The following is a 17,040-nucleotide window of genomic DNA, read 5'->3' on the forward strand; positions in this document are numbered from 1 at the left end:
ATTCTTTCTAGTTGGTTATAATCCTATCAAATTTGAATTGAATTTGGATTCGATTTTATCCAGTTTAGATTGAATTTTTTTTTTCCGATTGGAGTTGTGGGATGCTAGAAAAATGTCAGCGCGGAATAATCGTCTGTTGGTTCACTCTTAAAAAAATAGTTTCTTATAGTTCATCCACATTGAGCAATATGATTGGACTAGTGGGACCACATCAACACACAAATGAAAAATATTGATGAAATTTTAACGGAATGACTAAATTGATGTGCGGTAGTGAAAGTCAAGTACCAAATTTACCAACTTTTGAAACTCAAGGACCAAAATGAGGAGTTGGATCAATGTTAGGGACCATTTGCGATAAAACTCTTATTTTGTATAATCCACGTGCCACTATTTCATTGGATTAGTGGGTCCCACATAAAAAATTAATAGAATAGTTGACGAAATCTTAATGCATGGACCGACCAAATTGATGTGGGATAGTGAATGTCAAGGACAACATTGTTTGATTTTGAAAGTGAGGAACCAAAATGATGAGTTTGATCAATCTCAAGGACCATTTGTGATAAAAACCCGTTAAAAGTGGATAAACGGGTAAATGGATAAAACTCTTATTTTGTATAATCCACGTGCCACTATTTCATTGGATTAGTGGGTCCCACATAAAAAATTAACAGAATAGTTGACGAAATCTTAATGCATGGACCGACCAAATTGATGTGGGATAGTGAATGTCAAGGACAACATTGTTTGATTTTGAAAGTGAGGAACCAAAATGATGAGTTTGATCAATCTCAAGGACCATTTGTGATAAAAACCCGTTAAAAGTGGATAAACGGGTAAATGGGTAAATTGGTATATGATTACGATTAAATGGGTATGCAGTTATGGGTATAGTTAATAGTTTATAAACGGTTATGGGTATAGGTATAACCGTTTAGGCAATTACCCAATAGGGTAAACGGTTATGCGGGTATGAACATAAACGGTTATGGGTAAATAATCGCGATTACCCGCCACCATAACCATTGCCCATCCCTAGATGGGTCTATGCAATGCAATATATATATATATATATATATATATATATAGTGAGGCAGATAGAGGACCCATTTCCTTTGAAGCCCATAATCAATTACTATCCATCACAGTAATACAATAGGGAACAATTTCTCATAATTTGGCCAATAGGATTGTTAATATCTATTACATGGACCGTGCCATGTGGACCACTTTAGAATTGTAAAATATTCTTACAACATGTTGTCATGGACATATTCCATATGTCACTTAGTCATCTCTGATTTACTGCGGGTCAGCACTTCCAAAAGAAACGAAGAACTTCACTCAGTTACTCTACGACCACCCTATGAATGATCATAATAAGGTAAGCTTGAAGATAAGTTTTGTATTCTATTAATTTCTCAGCCCCTCTAATGGGTAGGCGCTGACTGATCTTTCGACTTGATATCTCCCTAAAAATCGTACGTGTGGGTCTCCCCTCATACTACTCACGCCATTTGGCATCAGTTCGTATATACTCTGGTGAAATTGAGATTGCTCAACCTTGGAAGCTAATTTGCGCACAACCCGATTTACATTACACACATATTTATCATTTTCATTCAAATCCACATCTCAACTCTCCATTATATTTTACAATCAATTTAATAAAATATAAATTAACAATACAAAAGGGGTAATCAATCACATTATTAGATATATCCCAAAAAAATATTTACTCACAAATAATGTCGATTTTTCATCTGCAATTGCGTTTCCCAACCAACCACACACTTTCTCATAACCTGATAAAATTTAACTCATGCAGTCCGTAATTTTAGCTTTGTCGTTACCTCCAATCGACCTATCACTGAGCCCTGCAACTCTACTTTCATGACTTTTCCAATTGTAGATCTCATATCACAACCAATCATATATATATATATATATCAGATCTCCAATCTCTAAATCTCAAACCACAACCAAATATAAAGCTCAAATCCCAAATCTTATATATCAAGTCTACCTGTTCATCAAAATTTCTGAGTATGAGTTTCTAAATCACAACCAGCTCTTGTAAAAAACTTTCAAACTCGAAACTACATAGCTATAACCTAGTTTGAAAGACATGGGATTTATTTAAAAAAAAAAATCTTGTAAACTCTAAACTTAGGTGTTTTGGCTTTGCATGTCAATATTCTAAATTGTTTCACACATGCTCTAATTAGTTTTTAGGATATGCTATAATTAAAGGCTGATGTTGTTGAAAATGCTTGCTGAAGGGTATGGCTCATCCCTCCAAAGGTTTTTTCATGCATATGCATTCATGTCTAAATTCCTGTTACATTCTGACTAGATTAGTTGTCTTGTCAGTTTTGTTGGCTTATTTCATGCGAGTTGGGCACACAAATTAAGACTATCCACATGGGCTGACTGACACTTTTTTTGTTGAAACCCAGCTTCTAGCCCTTGATTTGCTCATATCGTTTTTTTGGCTTGACAAGTGTCCTTGTCCTTGTTCGCTGAAAACAAACAACTTATTTTTGTTTAAAACCCTAACTAGGTTGCATTTTGCATTTGGTTGTCCAAATTATATTGTTGAGAAGTAGAGTGCATTCAAAGCTCTTGAGCTTCCTTTCTTCCTTATTTATGAAACCTAGCCACCAAACCGTATTTCATGCATTAAACTTCTAATCATTGAGAAATAGGTTTGCTTTGTTTTCATGGTCTACCTTTAAGTTTCAAATCGTCACTTAGACCTAATTTTTGTATTCTCGTTAATTTCATCCTTTAATCTTTTGATTGGAGAAACTGATTTGTTATTTGAATCCACATTACATATCATCTTCATCTACACAGCATAATACATTGAACGTGTTGGTCTTGGTGCCACAAGAAGATGAGCTCAAGGAATGGAGCAACCCTCTTGTGAAGACTGAAGATATCTCCATCTCATGCAAAGTAAGGTTGCACAACAGTAAAGTTGCTTCATAGATTAGATCTAGGAAATGAACTTGATGTGGTACCTTGTATGAATATTATTTGCTCTATTGGATTGGACTTTGCAGAGTCCCCAATTTTTTAATTTAGAGGTGAGTTTTTCTGGTCAAAACTTCCTGCGTTCTTTGTAGTTAAACTTGTCCACATGATAGTTTATTATCATGTTTCATGCATTATATGATCCATTACTTGATATATGTTTGTGCTCAAGTTTGTATTGCATTATCATGAGATAAAAACTGTATTGTTGTCGAATATGTTAACTTATAGTGAACTAAGTTTATTCGTTGAACTTGAATTTGTTTAACTAATGAATTTGTACTATTTGACTAGTTTTCTTAACTAGTCAGTCCATCACTTTTTAGTTTATTGCATGATATTCTACCTGGTACTATTTTCATATCATAACATTTTTATTACGTGGAGTGAACCACCTATTTTATTATTTGGGTCACTCCCAACTTCATGTCTATCCGGTTTCTGATGCTTCCAACATCATTATTTATGCCAAACCTTTGACTAACGACAAGTGATCTAGGCCGTCCAATTCTCGTAGCTTTCAAAGCTAAGAAGCACTGAAGAAAATGCGATTTTGGTCTCAACACTTGTTTTGAATTTTAAAAATTAAATTTAAGTTGATTTACCAAACTGGCACTTATATTCTTTCCAAATTTTCCAAAATATTCTAGCAAAAAAGAAATTAAAAATAAATATAAAAAAAAAGAAAAAGAAAAAGGAAACCCAAAGCGACAGAGTGACCAGGCCGAAACATAGATGGGTAATAAGGCCCAAGGAGAGTGACCTTAGCCCAACACTTGAGAACGGGCTTGGAGGTAAAATCACATAAAATCCAGTCGAGCCCCAACCAACAATCCCAAAATCACAATCGAAGCTCTGCGGCTTTCCGTCTACGAATCGCGCGCTCTCTCTCTCTCTCTCCCCGCAAATTTCTTCACTTCGTTGCTGCTACACAAGTGACCGTAGCGCCACCGTCTGTGTAGCTCTTTGGCCCAGGTTCCTTCTTCTTCTTCATTGCACTTTCCCTTGTTTACCATTTCTAGGGTTAGGGCTAATCTCGCTGTTTATGTATTCGTTGAATTGAATTAATTTAAATTACTTTGGTTAAATGTTTGATTTGAGTTGGATTTTCTTCTGCTGTGAATTTTCTCTTTGATTTTGAATCGCTCAGACCATATATTGTTGATGTTACACGCAATTGTAATTGTGTGAGAGTATCAATTGAATATGCATGCTCGGAAAGAGGGAATTGGTGGAACCAAACAATAGATGATTTGGCCGAGAGCTGGGCTAGGTTATGGAAAATCTTATGAACAATGACCCTGGCTAAATTATTTTTGCAAGTATTGGGAACTTGTTTGTGTTGTTTCATTTATTCAGAAGCGTAAGTTTGATACAAGGGTGGGAGTATGGAGTTGAAGAAATTCAAACAGTATCTTGGGTTGTAATTTGCACAAGGTAATTTTTTTTTTTTTTTAAAAATGAAGGCTTTTATGGCTAGGGGATGAGAGAGGTAGTTACAACTTACAAGTCGGTTGAACACGGAACTTTGCTTCTCGAATACCGATAGGCAAAGAAAGATAGCTGAAGTGTGCACTATCATATATTGATTGTATATTTAGGATCACACAGATAAGTAATGCTAACGTTATTTTTGTACATACCTATGTTTTACAAAGAAAATTTGTTCTTCCGGGGAGACTCTAAACCCCCAATGCTAAATGTTGTTTTGTTTGAAAGGGGGATTTTTCATAGAACTTTTAATCTCTCTTGATTTCTACTTGTAATAAAGTCTAGATGATGGCTTCTGATTAGAAAAGGGTTAGAATAGTAATGGCTGCAGATTTTTTCAGTGGAAATATGTTGTCAGCTTGTTGATTTTCCTTGTGCTTCTATTCGAAAGGCCTTGAAAATTTCCCAGGCTTATATCATGTGGTTCACTTCTAGTCTTTGAGTGTCCTCTCTATACCTACCTGCAGCTGAACATGCTCATATTGTCCAATGAACAGACATGTTTCCTTGCTTTACTGTGTTACAAGTTCAACTTACTGTCTAATGATCATTCTGTTTAGATGGTCTCAAAAAGTTGGAGTTTAGGGAATGTCTGACTGTTGATGTAGCTTGATGTTTGATGGGATGCTTGACTTTCTTTTGAAGGATGTGGTTGAGGAACCGGGTATTTAGTGTCTGGGTTCTGAGTGTGGCAGTAAATAATTCTTGTGAGACAGATTGCTTATTGAAAATTTTCTGTACTTTGTTGGGATTTGGTGTTTTCTATTATGAAGGGAAAGTAGTTGGTTTGGTTTTGACTCATGGATACGATCTTGGGTGTGGTTGTAATGTGGATGTGGTTGTGATGTGGACAGGAAGGAGGCAACGGCTGTTTGGTTGTTGGTTGTGGTGGTGTTTATCATTCAATCAGTGGAGCTAGGTCTTAATAAGAATTAATTAACATGAGTTCAGACAGCAGGAGCCGGAGTCGGAGCAGGAGCCCTTCAGATCGGAAGATCCGTTCTGATCGTTTTTCCTACCGTGATGCACCTTACAGGAGAGATGGAGGACGTCGGGGTTTCAGGTTTTATGGCTTTTGACTATTTTTCTTTTCTTCTTGTCTTTATAAATTTGGGGTAAGGAGAAAGTAATCTTCCAACGTGTCTTCATTGGAGATGGTCTCGAATGTTGCGATTAACCATATTTGTTGAGTGAGACCTCTACTTGAAAATGCCTGTGAAGACCTTAAGAAGTTGATATATGATAATTTTGCCTCTGGATAATAATTCTTTGCTTTGTTGTACATTATTTGGAGCTTTGTAAGCTTTCAAATACAAGTGCCAAATCATATTGATTGATTAATGACACACTTCAGTGTAAGTCATTTTGCTTGTAGAGGGACTGCCAGCGGTGCACAAAGGTTGTATACATTGTACTTTTTGTTTGTCAGATAAATTTAGCTCGGTACATGTGACAGCTCCTTCACTTTTTTGCAATTTGTTGGAAAATTTTGAAACCTTCAGAGTGCATACTCTCGTTTTTGAATTTTTTGGTTTTTAATGTTTCTTTCTGTGGTTGTGGCTCTGATTCTTCTTGATGATAAGTCAAAATCGTGGAGTTAATTTAATAAGCGACTTTCATTTAACTAGTTATGTTTTGAAATTTGGAATGCTGTTATTTTCTGCTGAGAACTAAATGCATTGTTATTTTTTGCCAGCCGAGACAATCTGTGCAAGAACTGCAAACGGCCAGGCCATTTTGCTAGAGAATGCCCCAATGTTGCAATTTGTCATAATTGTGGTCTTCCTGGGTACGGAAACTTATTCTGCCTCATAACATCATGATGTTGCATTATTATTTTTTTATCTCCATTGTTCATTACAATGTTTCTATTTTACTATTAAAGGTAACTGTTTATCAAAATATGGTCTTTGTATTTTTGAACCTTTGTTTTTTGGGAGAGGGTTTCAAGGTTTCAAGGTTCCAGAATTTCTAGAGTTAAAATCCAATGAGACATTAGAATTTAGCTAGTTAATACTATAGTCTAGGGATACATGTCCTGAGTATGTATATTTTTCTTTTAACGCATCTACATCCCTCTTCTGTCTCTACCTGAAGTGCAGCCCTCTTCTGTCTATACCTGAAGCAAGACAAATGTTACTGCTTCAGCTACCGAGGGGTCCATTTCCATCAGAGTTATTCCAATAAGTTAAAACTGATGTTTGCATCTCTATTTTTCTGTTAACAAATTATTGTCACCTTCATGATAAAAAACAGTTTGTGTTCTCAGTAATAACAGCATCTTCTCCTCTACTATTTGTGTCTTCAATGATTAAAAAACAATATTGTCACCATTCAGTACCGTCACTAAACTGATGTTATAACCATTTTGAGATAACCAGAGCGGCCACTTTATACCTCACCAATTTCCCACCATCCCACAGCTATTGTCATCTCTGCCTCTTATACGCGGTTGCATCCATGTTTTCCCTTGCACCACTTTAGGCCAACACTAACACTTTCATATCCCTTTCTCTCTTAACCGTGTTTTATGAGTATTGACAAAAAGTATTTAAGAAAATACTTACAATCCCAGAAAAATATGCATGGTCCCCAGCAATAACTCAGTCACCAGTCTCCAGGCTCTTAGGATTGCTTTAGACCTAAAAAGATCATTCAGAATGTTCTGATTTTTTATTTTAAACCAGACTGGCAGCACCTTGTAGTGAAATTGATGGTTAAGCTGAACTAGTAGTGTCATTGCTTCTATAAGGTTACGTAGTTTCTTATTCACGGAATCATGGACCTGCGCTCTGCAGATATTTTTTTGGTTTGCTGTTTATTTCAAAAATGGAAAATGCCTTTCATTTCTAATTATGTGATTTGAATATTCTACTAGGCACATTGCTTCAGAGTGTACAACAAAGTCACTATGTTGGAACTGCCGGGAACCTGGTCACATGGCCAGTAACTGCCCAAATGAAGGCATCTGCCACACTTGTAGTAAGACTGGACATCGCGCCAGGGACTGCACAGCTCCCCCAATGCCACCTGGGGACTTGAGGTTGTGCAACAACTGCTACAAGCAGGGTCATATTGCAGCTGACTGCACAAATGATAAGGCATGTAACAACTGTAGGAAGACGGGTCACCTGGCACGTGATTGCCCGAATGAACCCATCTGCAACTTATGCAATGTATCTGGGCATGTGGCGAGACAGTGCCCCAGAGCCAATGTTTTGGGAGAGCGGGGAGGTGGAGGAGGTGGAGGAGGTGGAGGTGGTGGAATGGGGGGACGCGGAGGCAGTTACCGTGACGTTGTATGTAGGAACTGCCAGCAACTTGGCCACATGAGCAGGGATTGCATGGGCCCCTTGATGATCTGTCACAACTGTGGGGGACGAGGACACTTGGCATACGAGTGCCCTTCGGGAAGATTCATGGATCGCTACCCCAGGAGGTACTGAGAGGTGGCAGATCATGTTCCGGCATTTACCCTTCATCTTGAGTAAGCATTTCTTGTTTAGGTTTTAGATTGAAGGTTGAAACTTGAAAGAGTATGCGGAGTTGAATTGAGATTTTATTTTAGAAGATTAATTTTGAATTTTTGGCAATTACTGCAAATATAACTGTATGTAATTGCGTTTTATGTTGTGATGCCTGCATATTTTTGTTTTCCTCTTTCGCTTACGGCTAATGGCAAAAGATTGAGAATCAAGTGTTACTTCACAGTCAATCAAAACAAACAATTTCGACAAATAAAAAGCAGATTAAAAATGTATATTAAATATATGCTGACTGACTGACCTTTCAGGCATATTTGGATTACCGTCATTACTGCAACTAAAAATTTATTTCGTGTTTGAATACACAACAACAACAACAACAAAGCCTTTTCCCACTAAGTGGGGTCGGCTATATGAATCCTAGAACGCCATTGCGCTCGGTTTTGTGTCATGCCCTCCGTTAGATCTAAGTACTCTAAGTCTTTTCTTAGAGTCTCTTCCAAAGTTTTCCTAGGTCTTCCTCTACCCCTTCGGCCCTGAACCTCTGTCCCGTAGTCACATCTTCGAACCGGAGCGTCAGTCGGCCTTCTTTGCACATGTCCAAATCACCAGAGCCGATTTTCTCTCATCTTTCCTACAATTTCGGCTACTCCTACTTTACCTCGGATATCCTCATTCCCAATCTTATCCTTTCTCGTGTGCCCACACATCCCACGAAGCATCCTCATCTCCGCTACACCCATTTTGTGTACGTGTTGATGCTTCACCACCCAACATTCTCTGCCATACAACATCGCTGGCCTTATTGCCGTCCTATAAAATTTTCCCTTGAGCTTCAGTGGCCTATGACGGTCACACAACACGCCGGATGCACTCTTTCCATCCAGCTCGTATTCTATGGTTGAGATCTCCATCTAATTCTCCGTTCTCTTGCAAGATAGATCCTAGGTAACGAAAACGGTCGCTTTTTGTGATCTTCGCTAGATTGCTCCGGTCATTAGTGTGGATAAGTATATAAATGGATAGAGATAGGAAAGCAAACACAAGATGTACGTGGTTCACCCAGATTGGCTACGTCCACGGAATAGAAGAGTTCTCATTAATTGTGAAGGGTTTACACAAGTACATAGGTTCAAGCTCTCCTTTAGTGAGTACGAGTGAATGATTTAGTACAAATGACATTAGGAAATATTGTGGGAGAATGATCTCGTAATCACGAAACTTCTAAGTATCGGAGTGTGGTGTCGTCTTGACTTGCCTTATCTGTCTCATAGGTAGATGTGGCATCTTCTCTGGAAGTACTCTTCCTCCATCCAGGGGTGGTATCTTTAACTGGTGGAGATGCACAAGGTAATGTATCAATTTCACTTGAAGCTTACTTGTAGTTTCAGGCTTGGTCAAGCGCGATACAAACCATGTAGTAGGAGTCCCCCAAGTCGCCGAGCTAGGGGGTCTGCTGAAAGAGGTGACAGACAAGGTAAGCAATCAGAGCTCCGACTGATTGTTCACCTTCTCCCCATCTTGCAGCAGCATGAAGGATAAAGAGAAGAAAAATGAGAAGAGATGATATGAGATACTTTTGCTTTTGAAGAAGTAACTTTCCACAGGCTTATTCTTGAACTGAGCTGGAGGGTTTTCTGGTTTCCTCCAGAGTATAAGGCCGACTGAAGAATTTGAGGGTCAAAACAAGTCCATCAAATCTAGAGTACGTTCCACCCTGCTGATATGGGATACTTTTGCTTTTGACAGAGTAATGGATGTATCGGCACGTGTGCTGTTACGCTTGTCTCCACATGCTTCCTTGTATCCTTCGCACTTGCCCTATCTGTTCCTCAAGCAGATGCGGAATCTTCCCTAGAAACATAAGATGATGAAGATGAGTACTCGAGAGCAATGCCAGGTAAGTAATCAGGTAAGGGGTTCCAGGCAGTCAGTTCCTGGCTGGAAGCTTGATTCCAAGTGCTGACTGATTGCTCTCTTTCTCCTTGTCTTGCAGGTAAAAACAAGGCCAAAAGAAAAAACAGGGAAAAAGCATGATATGGGATACTCTTGCTTTTAACCCTGATGATATGAGATATTCTTGCTCTAGTATAGCTTGTTTGCAGAGGTATTATCGGGGGGAAAGAAAGCTGAATATTTCGAAAGGCTTTGTTGGGAGTGCCCTCTCAGATATGATGAAGGGTTGAGCATTTTTGCAGGTCTGCCTGTCCGTTGGGGATGGAGGTCGACATATATAGGAGTCTCCCTAACAACAAGTAGTAATGCTATTCCTTTACCCTGCTTGGTCATAGCACGGTAGTGGGAGCTGCCAGTTTCACATGTTTTAACTCTGTCAGAGCACTTTGAAAAAGTGGTCTGTGGTATCTGGCTCTCGAGATTCGGAGAACGATGCCTCTTCGATTTTTGAGAAAGCAATCATGCTGGGGGTCTGACTCTCGAGATTCGGAGAGCAGTGTCTCTTCGATTTTTGAGGAAGTAATCATGTTGGGAGTCTGGCTCTCGAGATTCGGAAGGCGGTGCCTCTTCGATTTTGGAGCAAGCAATCTTGTTGGGAGTGTTGTCTCGAATGTGAGTAAAGGTTGGACATATTTGCTAGTCTACCTTGCCACGAAGCACAAAGGTTGACACACAGGGACTTTCCAATTATCCAGCAATGGTACTGTTCCTTTACCCTCTCTTCGATTTTGAGAAAGTAGTCATGTTGGGAGTCTGGCTCTCGAGATTCGGAGGAAGGTGCCTCTTCGATTTTGGAGCAAGCAATCTTGTTGGGACTGTTTTCTCGAATGTGAGTAAAGGTTGGGCATGTTTGCTAGTCTACCTTGCCACGAAGCACAGAGGTTGACACATAGGGACTTTCCAATTATCCAGCAGTGGTACTGTTCCTTTACCCTTGTGGGTAATAATATGGTAGCTAGACCTTCAAAATTTATGTGTCTAAACTTTGTTAGTGCTGTTTCTTTGCTATTCTTTTACCTTTCTTGGTCAGAGCGATGTAGTGGGAGCTGCAAGCTTCACGTGCTCAACTTTGGCAGAGAACTTTGGCAAAGTGATCTGTGGTACCCATGAGTTATTGTTGCGTGTGGGAAGTGGGTGATTGAACAGTAAGATTCATGTGCTTTCTACTTCACCAGAAGTCTTCGACAGAATGCCCATAATTTCTGCAAAGCTGAGTGTGCGTGTGACAGGTGCTGACAAGGCTAGAAAAGTAGGTGCCTCTTCGATTTCTGAGATCGGCCCTCGTGGTCTCTGAGCAGCCCAGCTTTTGAGAAAGCGAGCGCCTCTTCGATTGATTCGGAGAACGGTGCCTCACCGATTTTTGAGAAAGCAATCATGCTGGGGGTCTGGCTCTCGAGATTCGGGGAGCAGTGTCTCTTCGATTTTTGAGAAAGTAATCATGTTGGGAGAGTGGCTCTCGAGATTCGGAGGGCGGTGCCTCTTCGATTTTGGAGCAAGCAATCTTGTTGGGAGTGTTTTCTCGAATGTGAGTAAAGGTTGGGCATGTTTGCTAGTCTACCTTGCCACGAAGCACAGAGGTTGACACACAGGGACTTTCCAATTATCCAGCAATGGTACTGTTCCTTTACCCTCTCTTCGATTTTTAAGAAAGTAGTCATGTTGGGAGTCTGGCTCTTTAGATTCGGAGGACGGTGCCTCTTCGATTTTGGAGCAAGCAATCTTATTGGGAGTGTTTTCTCGAATGTGAGTAAAGGTTGGGCATGTTTGCTAGTCTACCTTGCCACGAAGCACAGAGGTTGACATACATGGACTTTCCAATTATCCAGCAGTGGTACTGTTCCTTTACCCTTGTGGGTAATAATATGGTAGCTAGACCTTCAAAATTTATGGGTCTAAACTTTGTTAGTGCTGTTTCTTTGCTATTCTTTTACCCTTCTTGGTCAGAGCGATGTAGTGGGAGCTGCAAGCTTCACGTGCTCAACTTTGGCAGAGAACTTTGGCAAAGTTATCTGTGGTACCCATGAGCTATTGTTGCGTGTGGGAAGTGGGTGATTGAACAGTAAGATTCATGTGTTTTCTACTTCCCCAGAAGTCTTTGACAGAATGCCCATAATTTCCGCAAAGCTGAGTGTGCGTGTGACAGGTGCTGACAAGGCTGGAAAAGTAGGTGCCTCTTCGATTTCTGAGATCGGCCCTCGTGGTCTCTAGGGAGCCCAGCTTTTGAGAAAGCGAGCGCCTCTTCGATTTCTGAGATCGGCCTTCGTGGTCTTTGAGCAGCCCAACTTTTGAGAAAGCAAACGACTCTTCGATTTCTGAGATCAACCCTCGTGATCTCTAAGCAGCCCAACTTTTGAGAAAGCAAACGCCTCTTCGATTTCTGAGCAGGCGCCTCTTTGATTTCTGAAGCTCCGTCGAGTGCAGATTTTTATAGAGGCTGGCATTAAGTTCCAAAGCACACTTGAATCTCCACCAGTAGAAGCTTCATTCTTGCACTTCTAAGATCTTGATTTGTCCGACCTCTTCTCTCTTCAACACCTTTGAAAATGTCTGGCCCCTCCGACCGTCGTTTTGACTTGAACCTTGTTGAAGAGGCAGCCCCGCCTTCTCCAGACAACATATGGCGCCCATCATTCGTCTCCCCAACTGGTCCTCTTACCGTTGGGGATTCCGTGATGAAGAATGATATGACCGCTGCGGTGGTGGCCAGGAACCTTCTCACTCCCAAAGATAACAGACTACTTTCCAAACGGTCTGATGAGTTAGCTGTTAAGGATTCGCTGGCTCTCAGTGTTCAGTGTGCAGGTTCTGTGTCTAATATGGCCCAACGCCTATTTGCTCGAACCCGCCAAGTTGAATCATTGGCGGCTGAAGTGATGAGTCTCAAACAGGAGATTAGAGGGCTCAAGCATGAGAATAAACAGTTGCACCGGCTCGCACATGACTATGCTACAAACATGAAGAGGAAGCTTGACCAGATGAAGGAAACTGATGGTCAGGTTTTACTTGATCATCAGAGATTTGTGGGTTTGTTCCAAAGGCATTTATTGCCTTCGTCTTCTGGGGCTGTACCGCGTAATGAAGCTCCAAATGATCAACCTCTGATGCCTCCTCCTTCTAGGGTTCTGTCCAGTACTGAGGCTCCAAATGATCCCCCTCCGGTGCCTTCTCTTTCTGGGGCTCTACCGACTGCTGAGACTTCTCCTAAGCAACCTTTGTGAAGGCTCCCTCTTGTGTGTTTATTTTGACTCATGTATATGTACATATTTGTAGCTTATCGGGGATATCAATAAATAAGCTTTCCTTCATTTCAACGTATTGTGTTAAATACACCAAAGCCTTCTTCGCTAAGTTCTTTGAATTTTCTTTTGTTGAAGCTTGTATGTTGAAGCTTTCTGAGTGGAGCATGTAGGTTGGTGTAGTGTTCCCTTAATTTCCCGAGTGAGGAAAGCTTCTTGGTTGGAGACTTGGAAAATCCAAGTCACTGAGTGGGATCGGCTATATGAATCTTAGAACGCCATTGTGCTCGATCCTGTGTCATGTCCTTCGTTAGATCCAAGTACTCTAAGTCTTTTCTTAGAGTCTCTTCCAAAGTTTTCCTAGGTCTTCCTCTACCTCTTCGGCCCTGAACCTCTGTCCCATAGTCGCATCTTCTAATCGGAGCGTCAGTAGGCCTTCTTTGCACATGTCCAAACCACCGTAACCGATTTTCTCTCATCTTTCCTTCAATTTCGGCTACTCCTACTTTACCCCGGATATCCTCATTCCTAATCTTATCCTTTCTCGTGTGCCCACACATCCAACGAAGCATCCTCATCTCCGCTACACCCATTTTGTGTACGTGTTGATGTTTCACCGCCCAACATTCTGTGCCATACAGCATCGCCGGCCTTATTGCCGTCCTATAAAATTTTCCCTTGAGCTTCAGTGGCATACGGCGGTCACACAACACGCCGGATGCACTCTTCCACTTCATCCATCCAGCTTGTATTCTATGGTTGAGATCTCCATCTAATTCTCCGTTCTTTTGCAAGATAGATCCTAGGTAACGAAAACGGTCGCTCTTTGGTATTTCTTGATCTCCGATCCTCACCCCTAACTCGTTTTGGCCTCCATTTGCACTGAACTTGCACTCCATATATTCTGTCTTTGATCGGCTTAGGCGAAGACCTTTAGATTCCAACACTTCTCTCCAAAGGTTAAGCTTTGCATTTACCCCTTCCTGAGTTTCATCTATCAACACTATATCGTCTGCGAAAAGCATACACCAAGGAATATCATCTTGAATATGTCCTGTTAACTCATCCATTACCAACGCAAAAAGGTAAGGACTTAAGGATGAGCCTTGATGTAATCCTACAGTTATGGGAAAGCTTTCGGTTTGTCCTTCATGAGTTCTTACGGCAGTCTTTGCTCCTTCATACATATCCTTTATAGCTTGGATATATGCTACTCGTACTCCTTTCTTCTCTAAAATCCTCCAAAGAATGTCTCTTGGGACCCTATCATACGCTTTTTCCAAATCTATAAAGACCATGTGTAAATCCTTTTTCCCATCTCTATATCTTTCCATCAATCTTCGTAAGAGATAGATTGCCTCCATGGTTGAGCGCCCTGGCATGAACCCGAATTGGTTGTCCGAAACCCGTGTCTCTTGCCTCAATCTATGCTCAATGACTCTCTCCCAGAGCTTCATTGTATGACTCATTAGCTTAATACCCCTATAGTTCATGCAATTTTGTACGTCGCCCTTATTCTTGTAGATAGGCACCAAAGTGCTCGTTCGCCACTCATTTGGCATCTTCTTCGTTTTCAAAATCCTATTGAAAAGGTCAGTGAGCCATGTTATACCTGTCTCTCCCAAAACTTTCCACACTTCGATTGGTATATCGTCTGGGCCTATTGCTTTTCTATGCTTCATCTTCTTCAAAGCTACAACCACTTCTTCCTTCCGGATTCGACGATAAAAGGAGTAGTTTCTACACTCTTCTGAGTTACTCAACTCCCCTAAAGAAGCACTCCTTTCATGTCCTTCATTGAAAAGATTATGAAAATAACCTCTCCATCTGTCTTTAACCGCGTTCTCTGTAGCAAGAACCTTTCCATCCTCATCCTTGATGCACCTCACTTGGTTTAGGTCCCTTGTCTTCTTTTCCCTTGCTCTAGCTAGTTTATAGATATCCAACTCTCCTTCTTTGGTATCTAGTCGTTTATACATATCGTCGTAAGCCGCTAACTTAGCTTCTCTGACAGCTTTCTTCGCCTCTTGCTTCGCTTTTCTATACCTTTCATCATTTTCATCGGTCCTCTCCTTGTATAAGGCTTTACAACATTCCTTCTTAGCCTTCACCTTTGTTTGTACCTCCTCATTCCACCACCAAGATTCCTTTTGGTGTGGGGCAAAGCCCTTGGACTCTCCTAATACCTCTTTTGCTACTTTTCGGATACAACTAGCCATGGAATCCCACATTTGGCTAGCTTCCCCCTCTCTATCCCACACACATTGGGTGATTACCTTCTCTTTGAAAATGGCTTGTTTTTCTTCTTTTAGATTCCACCATCTAGTTCTTGGGCACTTCCAAGTCTTGTTCTTTTTTCTTACTCTTTTGATATGTACATCCATCACCAACAAGCGATGTTGATTAGCCACGCTCTCTCCTGGTATAACTTTGCAATCCTTACAAGTTATACGATCCCCTTTCCTCATTAGAAGAAAATCTATTTGTGTTTTTGACGACCCACTCTTGTAGGTGATCACATGTTCTTCTCTCTTCTTAAAGAAGGTGTTGGCTAAGAAGAGATCATATGCCATTGCAAAATCCAAGATAGCTTCCCCATCCTCGTTTCTCTCCCCAAAACCATGGCCACCATGAAAACCTCCATAGTTGCCTGTCTCCCTGCCCACGTGTCCATTTAAATCTCCTCCTATAAATAACTTCTCCGTCTGAGCAATTCCTTGCACCAAGTCTCCAAGATCTTCCCAAAATTTCTCCTTCGAACTCGTATCCAACCCTACTTGAGGTGCGTACGCACTAATCACATTGATAAGTTCTTGTCCTATTACAATCTTGATTGCCATGATTCTATCTCCTACCCTCTTGACATCTACAACATCTTGTACCAAGGTCTTGTCCACGATGATGCCAACACCGTTTCTCGTTCTATTTGTGCCCGAATACCAAAGTTTAAACCCTGAGTTTTCTAGATCCTTTGCCTTACTACCAACCCACTTAGTTTCTTGTAGGCACATAATATTTATCCTTCTCCTCACCATAACTTCCACTACTTCCATAGATTTTCCCGTTAAGGTTCCTATATTCCACGTTCCTAAACGCATTTTGCTCTCTTGAACTCTACCCTTCTGTCCTAGCTTCTTCACCCTCCCCCGTCTAATAGGATCAAAGTACTTCTTTTGTGTGTCCCGGGTAAAGTTGATAGGAGCATATGCTCCCAAACAACTTTGAGTGGAGTCGTTCGAAAAGAAGTTTCTATGGCCCCCTTGCTCATTTAACACTGCATCCGGGTGCCGATGGAGATACAGCGACCCTTGCTCACTTATCACTGTGCTCGGGCCACACAGCGCGCCACTTACGGGTGACGCCCTAGCTTTAGCGCGATTTTGTTCTGGATTCATTTTCATAAGGATTCGACGTGATCATGGAGTGCCGGCTGTCGACTACCTGACGCCCTCCCATGTACAGGAATTAAACAAGAGCCCCAGCCCAACATGGAAAAACATTTGTTTTTTTTTAAATTCCATCCAATACGAAGGTGTGCGTGGAAATTATTTCCCAAACTAGTTTTTTTTTTTTTTTTTTTTTTTTCATTCAAATCATCAAACATATTTCATTTCTTTGTAAAAAGGCTCATGTTTATGAAATTGACCAAAAACATTTCAAAAATCTTATTGCTTGAAATGGTTAATCTTAATCATACTACATGCAGATTCAAAATAAGAACAACAAAAACCCAATACAAATATGTATGAATAAATAAATAAATATAAAGGGGCGGAACTAGTGATAACAATGACGATGAGGACAATTATACCAACGACAATGATGATTAG

General features: G+C 40.6%; 1 protein-coding gene across 1 annotated transcript; it reads left to right on the forward strand.

Moving 5' to 3' along the window:
• The first annotated feature begins 3,866 nt into the window (after positions 1–3,866).
• LOC114823196 (zinc finger protein GIS2-like) lies at positions 3,867–8,161 on the forward strand. The gene is made up of 4 exons (XM_029098610.2): positions 3,867–4,017; positions 5,388–5,596; positions 6,230–6,322; positions 7,412–8,161. Exons 2-4 carry the CDS (start codon positions 5,475–5,477, stop codon positions 7,977–7,979), a joined length of 783 nt encoding a protein of 260 aa, XP_028954443.1. The 5' UTR covers positions 3,867–4,017; positions 5,388–5,474; the 3' UTR covers positions 7,980–8,161.
• The last annotated feature ends 8,879 nt before the right edge of the window (positions 8,162–17,040 follow it).

This window comes from Malus domestica, chromosome 05, assembly GCF_042453785.1.
Source record: "Malus domestica chromosome 05, GDT2T_hap1".
Taxonomy (NCBI): Eukaryota; Viridiplantae; Streptophyta; class Magnoliopsida; order Rosales; family Rosaceae; genus Malus; species Malus domestica.